A 15,495-nucleotide genomic window follows, 5' to 3' on the forward strand; every position below is an offset into this window, starting at 1 on the left:
ATTAATTTCAAACTGATTTGGTTTCACTAAGGCACAGACCATTTGGTCCCTGTAGAGGTTGTCTCTGAATGTGTTTTTAAAATCTGGTCCAAGATCACCCCCTGCTGTCTTCTCATACAACAGTCCAGACTTTAGTGGTAAAAAAGTAGAATGACACACTGCTAAAAGGACACATGTAAAAATCAAAAGCTGCCTTGATGATAATTGGTGAGACCATGACCTACTGGCCTATCAGTGGAGACAGGGTACAACTTTTCGAACACCCCACATACCTTTGTGTATAGGCTATAACACCATTAATTGTACTGAATGTCTTCAATACACTACTAAATATTTCTTCATAACATTTATATAAGGCTGTTAATACTATAACATCAAGAATAATTTGATAAATATTTCAATGGATAGCTTGTTAGTTTCACGATAGAAAACTTTAACAGATGGAGTGACCTCTCAAGGTAATACAGGCTTTGTGTAAAACATTGATAATAAAACAGTGATAAAAAAAATCCAAACGAGCATTGGCCTGGTTTTATGATACTGTCTGATTGTGTTACTGATTGCAAAACAAAAGCATATGGATATAGTAAGAGACTGAGAGACCACTATGACTTACTTATTATGATTACTGTTCAAATAATTTGATAAACTGAAGCTGATTCATGTTTTACACAGCATATGGCGTTCCATCATGCATCAAATCCTTCACATCTTCCTGTTTCACACACATGGGATGAGTAAGTGCACGTGATAGTTTTAAACAGTCACAAGCTACGTGAGGCTTAACTGTGGGTGGGAGGCACTGGCACAAGCAACTTCTTTGCTTCCCATGAGAGGAAAATAACTGGCGCAAACTAGGTTAAAACATCTAGGCATACAAGAATGTTTAGATAAATTCATAACAATTTAGGATATTGTAGAATATTCTGTGCGCAATTTTCTGTGGCTCAGAGAATGTTAGAGTTGGAGCAGCTATGGAAACGCCCTTGTGTGCGCTGTCCAACTTGCTCATTAAACACTTTGCCACAAGACTCCAATTAGTATGAACTGGCCTAAACTGGCTGTTGCACAGAGAACATCTCAGAGTAGAAGTTTTCCAAACAACATGAAACCCAAACTATCTTAACCATAAATACAGGAGGGGAAGGGAAAAGGAGAACAATTTCACTGATAATATTAATCTCATTTTGACTGGGTGGTAAGGTGGCTGATTCAAATTTTCTCTTTCTCTTCCCTCTATCTACCCCTCTCTCAATCTCTCTATATGCATCCCCCCTTTTCCTCTTTGTGTTTCTACCTTCTCTACCTCTCATTCCTGCCCTTTTTTTACCCTCCTCCTACCTTTCTCTCTTTCTCTTTCTCTCACTCCCACCCAGTCCCAGTAAAGGTTTATCAAGATTGAGGATGTTGAGGACTGAAGGACCTGTGGTGAGTCGTGTTAGTTTGTCCTGCTGGTTATAACTTATACTCCAGAGCACCATGGTCCTTTGGGAGCGCTCCGTATCTCCACGTCTCTTCACTAAGCAGCTCTCTCAGTGGCAGATGGCCAGGAGGAGGCGCTTGAAGTCTCCCCCGCACTCCGATTTGATCGCATCCTTCAGGGACACGTCATACTTCTCCAGGTACATGTCCTTAATAGTCTCCAGGTCAATCTGGACAAATGAGAACCATTTCTTTTTTTTAGCAATACATATTGAACAGTGATACAGCGAGTAGCAAAAAAAATGCAAAACTTGTAGCCCTACAAATGTTGTCCTACCAAACTGTCATAATGTCACAATGAAAACAACAAACCCTACAAGGACAAAGTGATCGCTGCTAATGAAAGACATTATGGGATGTACCTCAGAGCGACACACAATGATGCGGATGAGAGTGGCCTCATCAGTGCCGGCTCCCTTCATGGCTGCGTTTAGGCGCCGGGCAAAGAAGAGCTGAGGATTCTTGGCACACCTCACTGGGGAAACAAGAGAAGAACACAAGCTAAAATAAGGTAACAGCGTTCATTGATACCCCATTCCATGCTAATGGGCAATTGATTTCGGTTCCAATTTTTTATAATTTATTAATCGTGTTGTATTAATGATTGGATCACCCACCGATAGCGGTGTAGCAGTCCTTCAGGGTGCCTCCAGTCTCGTTCTCAATGGCATCCAATATCTCTGTTCCAGACAGCTAGCCAAAGATAAGAACAGAGAGTGATACAGAGTTTACCAATGTTTCTTATCTGTACAATGACCCATTGTTTTATTTGTTTCTGTTTTGCATTGTTCAGTGGCCTTCAGGCATTCGTGGCTTTCTAAATTTCCTTTGGCAGTTCAGTGCAGGAAAAGAGAGGTGTGTGTGTGTGTGTGTGTGTGTGTGTGTGTGGGGAGGGGACAGACCTGCTCATACGCCTTGAATGTCGCCTGCAGCTGAAGGTAGTTCCTGGTGGCCAGGATGTAGCTGAGTGTTGACTCGTCCGTCCCAAAACAGCCTTCCCCTGCCTGGCACAGAAAGAATGCATAATCAGTTTGAAGCATGACTAGATGCAAGAGATGTGGATCAAGAACGAGGAAACCAAAAAAGATAAACAAATCCAAGATGGCCGTACCTCAAACATGGAGACAGCGTCTTGCTCTGCCAGGGCGTCGTCCACCTCATACCCCTCATCCCTGGTGCCCTAGGAAGGAGAAGAGTTTCCACTAAGAGAGGTGTGTATGTGTGTGTGTGTGTGTGTGTGTGTGTGTGTGTGTGTGTGTGGTGGGGGGGGGGGGGGGGGGGGGGGTCCTGCAAATCTGAGGTGAAACACAGCCTCTCTGTGTGACTCATGCCATTGTATCCGGCCCTTCACTCAGGCAAAGAAAGAAGACCTGGATCCCTGCCAAGTCTGGCTGCCACTGAGACCAGGGAAAATGGAGTGGAGAGGAGCGGAGGGGTGGTGTGGTGTGGTGTGGTGTGGACAAGCGGTCCGAGTACAACTGATTTCAGCACAAAGAGCTCAACTGTGATGTGGCTGAGAGGAACTGGGGTGGCCATTTTGTTAGCGTACATCACAGGCTCTGTTACCTGCAGGAGGAGAGTCAGCAGCCTCCTCACATCCCCGCTCGTGTCCCCCTCAATGTCACTCTCCAGATCCCTCTCGTGGACTACCATAGGCAGGGAGAAAGAGAGAGAAAGTTTTGAAGGCAAATGTCTGATATCTGAAATGTTTAATTACTGTTTGAGGGTTGTGTGATTAGTAACCACTTTGATATACTTTACATACCAAAGAAACCCACAAATAACATTTAAGTAATCCATTGTAAGCCTATACATGTTAAAGCTATTAAATCTGTATTCACACACACACAAAAAGAAATACTACAACTGGCTGACAACCTCCACTAACATATCCAGCAAGACTGTTTCATGTAAAAACTACAAGCACCAAATATCTGCCAAAACAACCACATGTAGTAAACTAACAGAGAAGACATTCTTTGCTCCATGTGTGATCATTCAAACTTGGATCCGGTAACCACAGCAACGACAGAGGAATGTCTATAACGTGCTAAAATCACAAACAGATCCCGTGACTCTGGAGATGAGGCGTTGGGTGGGGAAAATGGGTGTTCTCCTTAGCAGAAAAGCCAATAATTAATTTGACGCAAATGATAAACAAAAGTGTCAGAGAGAAGCCAAGCCCAAACGTCTGTGTATCAGTGTCACGGGGCAGAAGTGAAACAGCGGAAGTGGCAAATTAAAAGAGGTAAATCAACACTATCAACAAAATCAAGTATTCCAAACAGGATCTACTGGGAACAAACTCACACTTGTATAAGGATTGCACTTCCCTTACCTTGGAAATAGGTCTCCTTGAACATAGCAATGTCCTAAAAAAGTAAATAATCTGCATTAGAGAGTTGTATTACTGAGGATAAAAACACAATTAAATGTTAAAAAATACCATGGGGACTTCATTGCTGGTTCATTCTTGTAAAAGAAAACTGAGAAATCCCACATAAGATGGTTTGTTCCTATTTTGTTAGTACCCATTGTTTTCTTAATTTGTCCTTCTATTTTACGAGTCTAGAGCACTCTTACCAGCATAAGAATAGAACATCTTGTTTTCACAGTCCATAAATTGTTTGTCCAATGCAAGGAAATAGTTTTAAATTTGAGAAAGTAGATTTTACTACTGCTGAAGTTATTTCAGCCTTTTTAAGGTGGCATCTCTCCAATTCTTGGGCATGCGCCGGAATATTTACGCATGGCACAACACCTGTCCTTATGTAGTGTTTAGAGGGTGTTCCCTATGCTATTACAACCAATCGGCTACGTGCCACTCATTTATGGGATTCATCATTCAGCACACCAGGGTAAGAGCAGATGTGGACGGTTAGGAACTGTTGGTGCAGGTGGAGTTGACTTCTCTTACTTTTTTATCAGAAAATATAAGAGACATTTAAGACAACGTGGCTGCCTGAGGGCCAGGGTCTGTTCAAATTTTCCAAAATATCATAATAAACACCGAAATGACATTGGACCACATTCCCAAACAGACTTTTTGTGAGCATCCCTTTTTGAAACTAGAGAAATGGAGTTGAAGGAATCTGGACCCCTGGTTGAGCATGTGTGTTTCAGACTCCCAGTGGATCATGTGTGTTTCAGTACCCCCAGTGGATCATGTGTGTTTCAGTACCCCCAGCGGATCATGTGTGTTTCAGTACCCCCAGTGGATAATGTGTGTTTCAGAGCCCCAGTGGATCATGTGTGTGTCAGACTCCCAGCGGATCATGTGTGATGGAACTCACATCATTGGTGGAGGTGCAGAGGATCTCCACCAGCACGTCCTCGTCGGTGCCCGCCCCCTTCATGGCCCGGCGCAGCTCCTTAACGGCGTAGACGTGAGCAGGGTCCAGCATGGCGAGGATGGCCTTCTCAAACGACCCTGCCAGCTCGCTCTTCAGGACATCTATCAACTCCTTAAGCCAAACACACGTGCATACAGTCAGGATGAGAGAAAGAGAGAGAGAGAGAGAGAGAGAGAGCAAAACAAATAGAACATGGTCACAAAAAACTAATCATATTGTAAAATTCTGCCAGAATTGATCTGGAGCAACACAGTATCTTATTATGATCAGCATGTTATTGGGCGTAATATGCTTACAGTCTAATTAACTCAATAATAAAACCCGGCATTAGAGAAGAATCCCACAAAGATGTATTAAATTAATTGTTGGGCAGAAAAAAAGAACACAAGTAACTCACATCATCATACTTATCAAAGTAGGCCTGTTTGATCTCCATCCTCTGGTAGGCGGAGCGGTTGGCCAGGACCTCAATGATGGCCTTCTCATCCGTCCCTGAAACACGAAGAGCAGCTTGTCAGGTTCAACTGGTTCCTTCCTACAGGAATCTGTGTATACAGTCTCTGTGGGATGATATTAGGCCACTCCTATCATCTTTCTCTTAGCACAGTGAAGAACTGAGGCAGCTAGAAGCATGGAGCCACAGAGGGAAAGACATAACGGCCCGCTAGAGCCTGTGACTCACCCAGACCCTTGCAGGCCTTGCGGATTGCCTTGATGTCAGCGACTACATCAAACTCCTCGTAAGGAACAATTGTGGGCTGTTTGTGGGGACACAAAATCATTTTTACAGTGACTATAGATATATTTTGGTTTATCACGAAGAAACAAAATCGGTGTGCATTAGCTGGATACAACATTACTGAGTCATACACCGTCTTTAACTGTAGTGTGGACCCAGACACTGTACTTTTCATGTGATACTACCAATTCGTTTGCCTATATAGAGGGGGATAAAACGAGCAAGATGGGGGATGGTAGGCGGAGCCATAATGACTAGATTGGCTGTGGAATTCTCCTGGCTCTCTGCTCAGCTGCTGTTATCCTAACAGGGTGCATCGTAGGCCCCTCAAAAACCTCAACAGCGCAGTCCACTCCCTCTCTCTGTGGAAAAGCCTCGGATGTTGACTCATTCATAGTTTAGTCTTAGCTAACGGGATTGTGACGAATTCCGCATAGGAGCGGTCGCTTCCTCCCCCCCTTTTTCTATGCAGTCGCATGAGACAGTTTTCTAACCTGCCAAGTGTTCAGAGAAAGTAGTATTTTAAAATGACACCTAGATCTTTCAGACACACGCCATGAAAATAATGTATTTAAACCCCGTAAAAGGAATCGCTAGTGGAACCTACACCTAGATATGCAATTTCACTTCAGCAGGCTAGCTATGAAAACTGATAGGCCTACTCGAGATTTCTTTTCGGGTCTATCAATTGCTTTAGGATAATAAGTCAGAGTTAAACGTTTTTCGATGACGAGGCACGCTAACTACGTTATAACACTATTCCTAGCCAAATCTGACATCAGCCTGATGTGCGAGATCTCAGTTCAAAAGGCGAGTTGTCTCAGCCGTGTTAGTTAACTTAAGCGAAGAATATAAAAGAAACATAGAAGTACCCACTTGGTAGTTTCCCATTTTAACGTGTTAAAATAATCCGCAGGCGAGGACAGCTTCACTTTCTGGCTGAGTAGAGGTCTTTGCGTGCTTCACGCTCTCTGACCAGTGCCTGTGCGTCGCAGTTGGTATGTGACGTCACATTACGCGAAACTAACGGAATAGAAGTTAACCATACACTGACTGAAAGTACAAAGGTCATGATGTCGAAGGTCTTGTCAAGATAGGAACACTAATTTAATAGCTTTAATTATTATATGCGACGACAGTATGAGCATTCTGATTGGCTAATGGAATCATCGGCTTTGCCTTATCAACCTCGCTATCGCTCGGTCGATACGTTAAAGACTCAGTTTGATATTTCACGGCATGGCCTCACTCTCGGTTGGTAAGAAGTTATGCACACTTATTGTGTGACCATCACTTGAAGAATGAAGAAATCGATAAATACAAATAAAGTGTTCAATAGTATCTTTAGAAAATGTCACGTTCAAGAGATAGTCAGATTTATTAAAATGACATGCACCCAGTTGTCTCTCTGATAGGCCAAAGTAGAATTCTCTTAATTTTAAAACTTCTTCCAAGATCAAACTTAATTACAGTAGTATGTTGTTTTATAGGGCTCTGGAGCCTTCTGAAGACAGAACATCGCCTTAAAAGATCTGTGGTCCCAACCAATGAGAATGTGCACTAATAAAGTGCTGATTAGAGAATGTGCATTGCCTATAGGCCCTAGGGCACTTACATTGACATGCTATTTTCTTCTTCTTTACATTAACAGGAAACAAAACAAGCTTAAACTGTTCATCTATTTGTCAAAACAATGTCAATGCCTGCTGAGTTTTGCGCTTTGTTCCATCAATGCATTTCACATCAAACATTTAGATAAGTGCTCATAAAAACATTTTAGGCTTTTGGTAAAATCATCCCATTGAGACATTTGTATTGTTTTGGCGCATCATAAATACAATTGAATTAAATCCGGAAGTCTTAGATTCTTCAGTTTTAATTTCAGCTAATCTTTACAGTTGGAATTACTCTCGTCCTGCCCTTTTTGTGTTTACTCTCATGACATAGAACATGCCAAGGCCCTGGCAGAGGACATGGTCTAAGCACGTAAAACAGGACTCTCAATGGCTTTGACATTTTTTAATTTTTGCCTCCATCCACATAATCTCTTTGAGATGGAAAAAGAGTTTATACATACATATGCATACACCAATGGGAGACTGACCTTGCCGATTTTCTGTCAACGATTTCCGGGACACTGAAACACCGGGGTGCACGAAATTTGGTGGGCATGTAGGCCTAGCCTTACTAGATATGCGTGGAACCACTGATTTTCGTTTTGATCCGTTGCACCCCCGTCGGACTGGACCCGTTTTAAAGAGGGTGGGGCGATGTAGCGCCCCCTAGAACATTGCAAAAAAACCTGCGCATTGGGGCTATTTTGGCGAAGCTTGACGGAATTCGGTGCACGTCTTCATCATGCATGGACGCACCAAAAAGTCTCTTGACGCCATGGTGGCAGGTCCACAGGAAGTCGGCCATTTTGAGTGGAAGATGCGTTTTGACGGCGTTTGCACACCTCGCATCTGATCGAGCTCCTCTGACAGATTTAATGGTAACGCCTTGAAATGTGGTCAGGTTACTCTTCAGCCATGGGCGACTAAAAGTTATATTGGATTTTCTCATTAGTTGGAAGGTGTGGGCGTGGCAGACCCTCAAACTTGGCCAACTTGTTAGTGCTTGCCACAAAACACAAAGTGTCTTATAACATCTGCGTACATTGTTTGATCCAGAGAAAATGTCTTAGGGTGGACGCTGGATCCAGCCCGAACGCGTACATATGCCTGACTGATATATGTATGATTTACGTTTGGGGCTGTGGTCTCTTGACAAGAGTAGGGAAGTGGGTTCAGTGGGTTGATGGTAAAAGGGCATTAAATATCTTTTTGTCTTATTTTTTTTTTTAAGTACATAATTCCTCACGTAAAATCAAGCAACATAATGTGTATTAATGCATATTTTACCTATTCTTAAAATAGAGATATGTGCCTAGTGTTATGACATTGTGTGATTGTAACTATTATCATTGATTTACAACTAAATTTATATGGCTTATTTCAAACATTATAACTTAAAGAACTCTAAACTTTTACCAAAAAAAAGACAGTAACAATATCTTACCTCATCACTGCTAACAAAGGCTTGGTCAATCACATAGTAAAATAAACAGTTGAGAAATGAGTGGCATTTTCTTTAGACTCTATTAATATGTAATGATGACATGCTGACATTATATGAGATAAAGCTAGACTTATAGATCTAGACATGACATATATACGCAATGCATAATAAAGCACCAGTAGCTGCACTGTACACAGATTTGGGAAGTCCTTCCTCTTGTACCAGAGACAGCCCAGAATCCTGTTCAGACTGTGGTGAAAGGACATCAGCATGGACTCCTGTGGCAACTCCCTGCAGTCCCTGATTCACATTACAAACACATGAAATAATAGCAATGTGTTAGAAACCAACATAGCTTTCAGAATCAGAATCAAAATCAGAATCAGAATGATGTTTATTGGTCGAGTAAGTTTGCACAAAAAAGGAATTTGACTCCGGGTTAAGTGGCTCAACACAATATAGAACACAACAAAGAGTGCAGCAAAGGAGTGGAGAGTGCAAGAAGGGCAGAGATAAATATTAAATGGTAAGAGAAATGACGTAAGAAGTACAGTATATACAGCCTGTATAGTTATACAGTAAAGGATGGAAAGTATTGTTCATTTTGTATTTAAGAAGAACATAAAGAAATATTAATATAATTTGTAGGTGTAATGGTACAGTGGTTTTTAGAGTGATCCAGGGTTATTGCACATTGTCACAGTAAGTTAACTTTCTACTTAAGTTAGCCAAGTCACTTTCATAATCTTAGAAATAAAACTCTTTTTGGTCAGTGCACATGCACACGCAAATGCATTTTACCTCCATCAAGTATAAGACAAAAATTAAACTGAATATTGCAATGTTCTGAACTGCAGGGTGTGCGTGCACAGCCTAAACAAAAACATAAATACAAAAAATACAGTCAGAATATATAGTGATATCAATTCTAAGAGTTTTAAAGTTGATCATAAATTGTTTTGTAACTCACCAAGTCAAAGATAACATTAAACAACATAGTGGATGCGGTCATTGAGGACGGGAGGCACAATGCCTTTGTTTCATATAATGCTCCTTGCAGTAAGTATCAGGGTTGGTCGGGCTGTTGCACTTTAAAAAAAAAAAAACTCCTTCTGTGATGCCATGAACCCAGGACACTGCACATGCCCAGTCTTCAGCCTACTGTCCATCATGCTATTCATCATGATTTGTTAGACTAGGAATTCTGACTTGTGGCTGATGTGGCTGTAAATGCTTGACCTCTACCAGAGAATTAGACATGATAATGGGTCACTGCAATTAAATAACATTTCCAGCCTGTGTTCTTTCAGCAACACTCTTTTCTGTCACAGCAATCTGAAATGTTCCCTTCTTTACGAGCTACTGCAATGTGTCATTTGTGTAAACACAAAAATATTCAAGTATCTCTACTGAAAATGATTATTTGCAGAATGTAAGAATGTAAGAGAGGAAGTGTTTTATATGTGTTCTGCAAGACACTATCTGTGACACTTTGTATGTGGACTCTTGGAGTGTTGGAGTTCGTTCAGAGTCAGTTTATTCAGTCAAAAATGGTTTACAGTTTTTCACTGTTGCTAAAACCCGTTTTTCAAAACAGTAACGTCTTTCTCAAAACTGCACACAGAAAATTGAAAACCTCACACACAAAATGCTAAACCTGACACTCCCTTTGCAAGATGACTCTTTGCTATCAAATCTCTTAACTGTTCACAAAATGGAACTCGTGTTTTCATTTGGTACACACAGCCATATTTTCAAAACACACACACATACATTCATTTAGTACACACAACTAAGCATTAGCTGCACACTACCAAGCATTTACAGCACACAGAAGTGCAAAATTGAAAACACAATCATCGAAACACACCATATGAATGACAATGACTCATTGAGCCCTTTCTCCTTTTGTAAAATGTATCAGTGTAGGCCTACATTTTTCATTGTCAAACATAAAACAGCAATACCGTTGTTCTCACAAACCATATTTATAATTTCAGTCTCCTGTTCCACCAGATTGTATTGACATAAAATTGTATACAAAATGCTTATAGTTTTTCTCAATTGCTTACACACATTTTTTGAAAGCATGCCTCGTTCTCAAAACTCTAAACACAAATCCCAAAGCAACTAACTGAAAATGCAAAACCCCTTATATCTCCTGGAAAATGCTACTTTCAAAAAATATTGAAAGTGTGTTTTCTTCCTCCAGTGTGGTTCTCTTTCAGTCCTGCAAAATACAAATACTGTGAGCACACTACGTATATTATATTGATATGCAGTATTACAGTACACAAGGCAAACAGATTTCGTACTTGTTCTCCATCCTGAAGGTTCTAATGAAAAACCATGAAAACATGGTCTACCACAGCGGCCCAAATCTCATTAGAGATGACCATTCTCCTTCTTCTTTCTCCTGATCCTCCTCCTTCTTCACCTTGTCCTCATTCTCTTCCTCCTCCTTGTCCTCCTCTTCCTTCTCTCTGTCCTCCTACTCTTCAACCTCCTACTCCTCCTCCTTCTTGTCCTCCTCTTCCTCCTCATCTCACTCTTACCCCTCTCCTTCACTGGTTGTCGATCTTTTCAAAGTTTTCAATAGTTTATCCAACAAAACAGAGGCTCAAGACACTTTTATGGTGCAGTCCTCACTGCAAATTGGTCAAAAGACCTGAAAGTTTAGAGATTTGACTATTTGTGGCTTGCAGGTTGATGCTTTGAGATTTTACTTGAAAATTGTGTGCAACAACAGAACTTTGTGTACACTGTTTTGACAACAACGTGATGTGTAATTGACATCAGTGTGTTCACAAGGAAAATCGGACTCTAATGTAGAAAAGGGAATCATAAGTATTTCCCACTTGGGGCGAGCGATTGATACATGACGTGAAGGTTGTGCAGATTGTGCCGAATTTTCGCTTTATACTTCTTAACAATAGTGAAAAACTGTAAAGAATGGAAAACCTGACACAGTGTTTATTTAGCAAGGTAATTTACCAAGAGCAAGAGCCTAGAATTGGGCATTGTTTATCTAATGGAGACCAATAAGGCATTGCAGAAAGCTAAAGGCTACACTGTATGATTTTGATTGAATATTATATACAGTATATACTGTATTTTAATCTTAACGTGTACAAAGAGGCACAACTTGTTGGCCATGGTTAAAAAAAGAAATGTGAGGACACTTGCGTAAGCACAATCTAAGGGTCTCTTCTTCAAAATAGCCACTGAGCTCTCAGCAAACAGAATGCAGGCTGCCAAGTTTAAGAGGTGATTGCTGAACTGCTGTACTTTAGAACTAGGCAAAAGCTTTGCCCTATTCAATAGATATATCCCGTAATATTCCATAACAGACATCAGTGATACTGTGATACATCCATATTTCTACTTAATGGGTAATGAAATGTAATCTAATGTTGAAACCAAAGTGTTTTCAAGTCAAGGTAAGCCAACAAATTGACAACATTGAATTAATTATACTGTATGTTAGTTTGGTATGTGCAATTTTCAGATAAAATAGAAGCCTGATTACGGGGTGAAGGTACAAGATATCACTGGACCTAGAGCTGACCAGCCTCCCATTGGCCTCTTCACCGTTGACTGGAGCTGGCCAGGCTCCCATTGGCCTCTTCACCGTTGACTGGAGCTGGCCAGGCTCCCATTGGCCTCTTCACCGTTGACTGGAGCTGGCCAGGCTCCCATTGGCCTCTTCACCGTTGACTGGAGCTGGCCAGGCTCCCATTGGCCTCTTCACCGTTGACTGGAGCTGGCCAGGCTCCCATTGGCCTCTTCACCGTTGATAAAGACACTGGAAATCTGAACGTCATATAGCAGCTGGACAGAGATAAACAAGACAGAAAGAAACAGGATAGGAAACAATTTACTTATATTTGTCAGCAGTTATGACTAAGTGACATTTAATCCCCATTGAATAAGGCTGAGGGCTGATTCAGATGACTGGTTAACACCTCCATCTGTTGGTGGGAGGGGTTTGAGCCTTTAGTTAGTGAGGAAGCTAGACTTGATAGGGAGGCATCATATTTCTAACTAAAGGTAGATGTTAACTACTGTTACAGATTAACAACATGTTTCTTTTGCATTAACAAAACCACGTAGAGACTTCTGTTGGCTCTGTAAAGCACCTTGAGACAATTGTATTGTTTTGGCGCAATGAAAATACAATTTAATTGATTTGTTGTGTTTGTCACTGGTAAGCAGTCCCAAAGGAGGACGGTATACTCCTTCTCCAGTGATGGAGTCAAGCGTGTTCTCCTTCTTCGCTTTGCAAAACACAGACTGCATGGTAAACATAGTAAATGGACACGTACAACATTTTTGTTTTTAAAGCTTATCCCACATGGATAGCAAAAAGTGTTTACTAAAATGACTTGAAGACAGAAAATAGAGAAAAAGATTGACATTCAGAGCAATTCAGTTGAAACTGCACTTTATTTGACTTTCTTGGCACTCAGCACTTGATCACAAATAGCTGGGGAAGGAAAGGAGTTTGTGAGGGCATCAGCTACCATCATATATGCTCAGGGCATACTTTATGGTAATAAGTTGTGAGGGCATCAGCTAACGTCATATATGCTCAGGGCATACTTTATGGTAATAAGTTGTGAGGGCATCAGCTACCATCATATATGCTCAGGGCATACTTTATGGTAATAAGTTGTGAGGGCATCAGCTAACGTCATATATGCTCAGGGCATACTTTATGGTAATAAGTTGTGAGGGCATCAGCTAACGTCATATATGCTCAGGGCATACTTTATGGTAATAAGTTGTGAGGGCATCAGCTACCATCATATATGCTCAGGGCATACTTTATGGTAATAAGTTGTGAGGGCATCAGCTAACGTCATATATGCTCAGGGCATACTTTATGGTAATAAGTTGTGAGGGCATCAGCTACCATCATATATGCTCAGGGCATACTTTATGTTAATAAGTTGTGAGGGCATCAGCTAACGTCATATATGCTCAGGGCATACTTTATGGTAATAAGTTGTGAGGGCATCAGCTAACATCATATATGCTCAGGTTATATTTTATGGTAATAAGCAGTTTGAATTAGAGGCAGGTACTACACTCTTGTTCAAACTAAGCAAAAGCTATGGACGGCATTGGCAGTGTTCAGGGTTTGATTACACAGAAAGACCCTCGGGTGACACAATTCTCCACATTCACTTGGGCAAAGATGGTACTGTTTGCGCAGAGTCCACCACTGTCACAGACTCTCAGCACGACATTGAAGTCTCTTTGCAGTAGACTTGGTTTGAGCTTCAACATAACCCCAGTTCCTGGAGAGAGAATTATAATGAGGCCGTTAGAGGACAGTAAAACAATGTTGTTATGTCAGTATATATGAATTAGTCCTCTGTTTAACACATTGTCTGATTAGTTTACATGGCAATATATATCATAATACATGTTTTAGGATGGATAACAGTAAATAATGACAAATGTATTAATTAAACCCCGCAAACAGGGAACGTCCCCAGGACGTTAACAGGACATTCGCAAGGTCCCCAATCGTCCCCAATTGGTCCCCGCCACAACGTTCGCTAGAGGACGTTACCAGAACGTTTTTGACGTTCGTAGCAAGTCTACGTTTGGTCCTTCTGTGACGTTCGCATGAGTCTTAAATCGGACTTTTAGGGAACCTTATAAATTGGTCTGTCAGCACACCTCCCCAGGACGTCATTTAAAAACGTCCCCATAACCTTTACCTGCAGGTCCTCTGCGTAACGTTCGCATGAGCCTTAAAACGGACTATTAAGGAACGTTATAATTTGGTCACTCAGCACACGTCCCCAGGACGTCATTTAAAAACGTCCCGTAACCTTTACCTGCAGGTCCTCTGCGTGACGTTCGCATGAGCCTTAAAACGGACTATTAAGGAACGTTATAATTTGGTCACTCAGCACACGTCCCCAGGACGTCATTTAAAAACGTCCCGTAACCTTTACCTGCAGGTCCTCTGCGGGACGTTCGCATGAGCCTTAAAACGGACTATTAAGGAACGTTATAATTTGGTCACTCAGCACACGTCCCCAGGACGTCATTTAAAAACGTCCCGTAACCTTTACCTGCAGGTCCTCTGCGTGACGTTCGCATGAGCCTTAAAACGGACTATTAAGGAACGTTATAATTTGGTAACTCAGCACACATCCCCAGGACGTCATTTAAAAACGTCCCGTAACCTTTACCTGCAGGTCCTCTGCGTGACGTTCGCATGAGCCTTAAAACGGACTTTTAGGGACCGTTCTTATTTGGTCCTCTGATGGTCCTCTCTGAACCAGAAGTTCCGCTAGAGAAAAATGATTTTCATTTGCCCGACATTTTAATGATAAGCCGGCCAAATATCTAGCCTATTTCTGCTTCTAAATTAGCCCATTGAAGAAAACTGACGGCCTGCATAGCTTAAATAATAACATAATCAGGTAGTTTAGAATGCAACATGTTTATTTTCCTAAGTTTACAATGGGAAACAAAAACATTTATGTCTGATGCGCGTCAATAAGTGGCCTTTAAGCGCAACCTGCTGTGGCGTTAAAATGAGCGCCGCAACATGGTCATTGCTCTGTTCAATGAGAGCAGAGATTCTTAAATTATTCGACCCTCTTGTGAATCCTTTGCACATTTTACTGTGACTATCAATTACCTCGCACCTGAGCCAAGAGAACTTGTCACTCCATAACGACATAAACGCCCGACATTTCAGCTTTTTCTTTGGTGATGCTGTTCGAACATCTAGGGCTTCAGGTATTCAGTGTTTGGAAAGTTCACTTTCTACATGAACTTGCTCAGTTCATTGTTGATAATTCATAATTTTGAACTACGTTCACAGCTCCAATT

The 15,495-nt window shown here is 41.4% G+C and overlaps 1 protein-coding gene across 1 annotated transcript; it reads right to left on the bottom strand.

The window, feature by feature from the left end:
• Positions 1 to 6,546, bottom strand: anxa13 (annexin A13). The gene is made up of 11 exons (XM_080855155.1): positions 6,451 to 6,546; positions 5,518 to 5,593; positions 5,233 to 5,327; positions 4,776 to 4,946; positions 3,821 to 3,854; positions 3,049 to 3,128; positions 2,594 to 2,662; positions 2,385 to 2,486; positions 2,100 to 2,175; positions 1,845 to 1,957; positions 1 to 1,652 (listed from the first exon to the last, which is right to left on the bottom strand). Exons 1-11 carry the CDS (start codon positions 6,463 to 6,465, stop codon positions 1,533 to 1,535), a joined length of 951 nt encoding a protein of 316 aa, XP_080711281.1. The 5' UTR covers positions 6,466 to 6,546; the 3' UTR covers positions 1 to 1,532.
• Positions 6,547 to 15,495: the final 8,949 nt, after the last annotated feature.

The sequence above is a fragment of the Sprattus sprattus genome (genome assembly GCF_963457725.1).
Source record: "Sprattus sprattus genome assembly, chromosome: 17".
NCBI classification, from domain to species: Eukaryota; Metazoa; Chordata; class Actinopteri; order Clupeiformes; family Clupeidae; genus Sprattus; species Sprattus sprattus.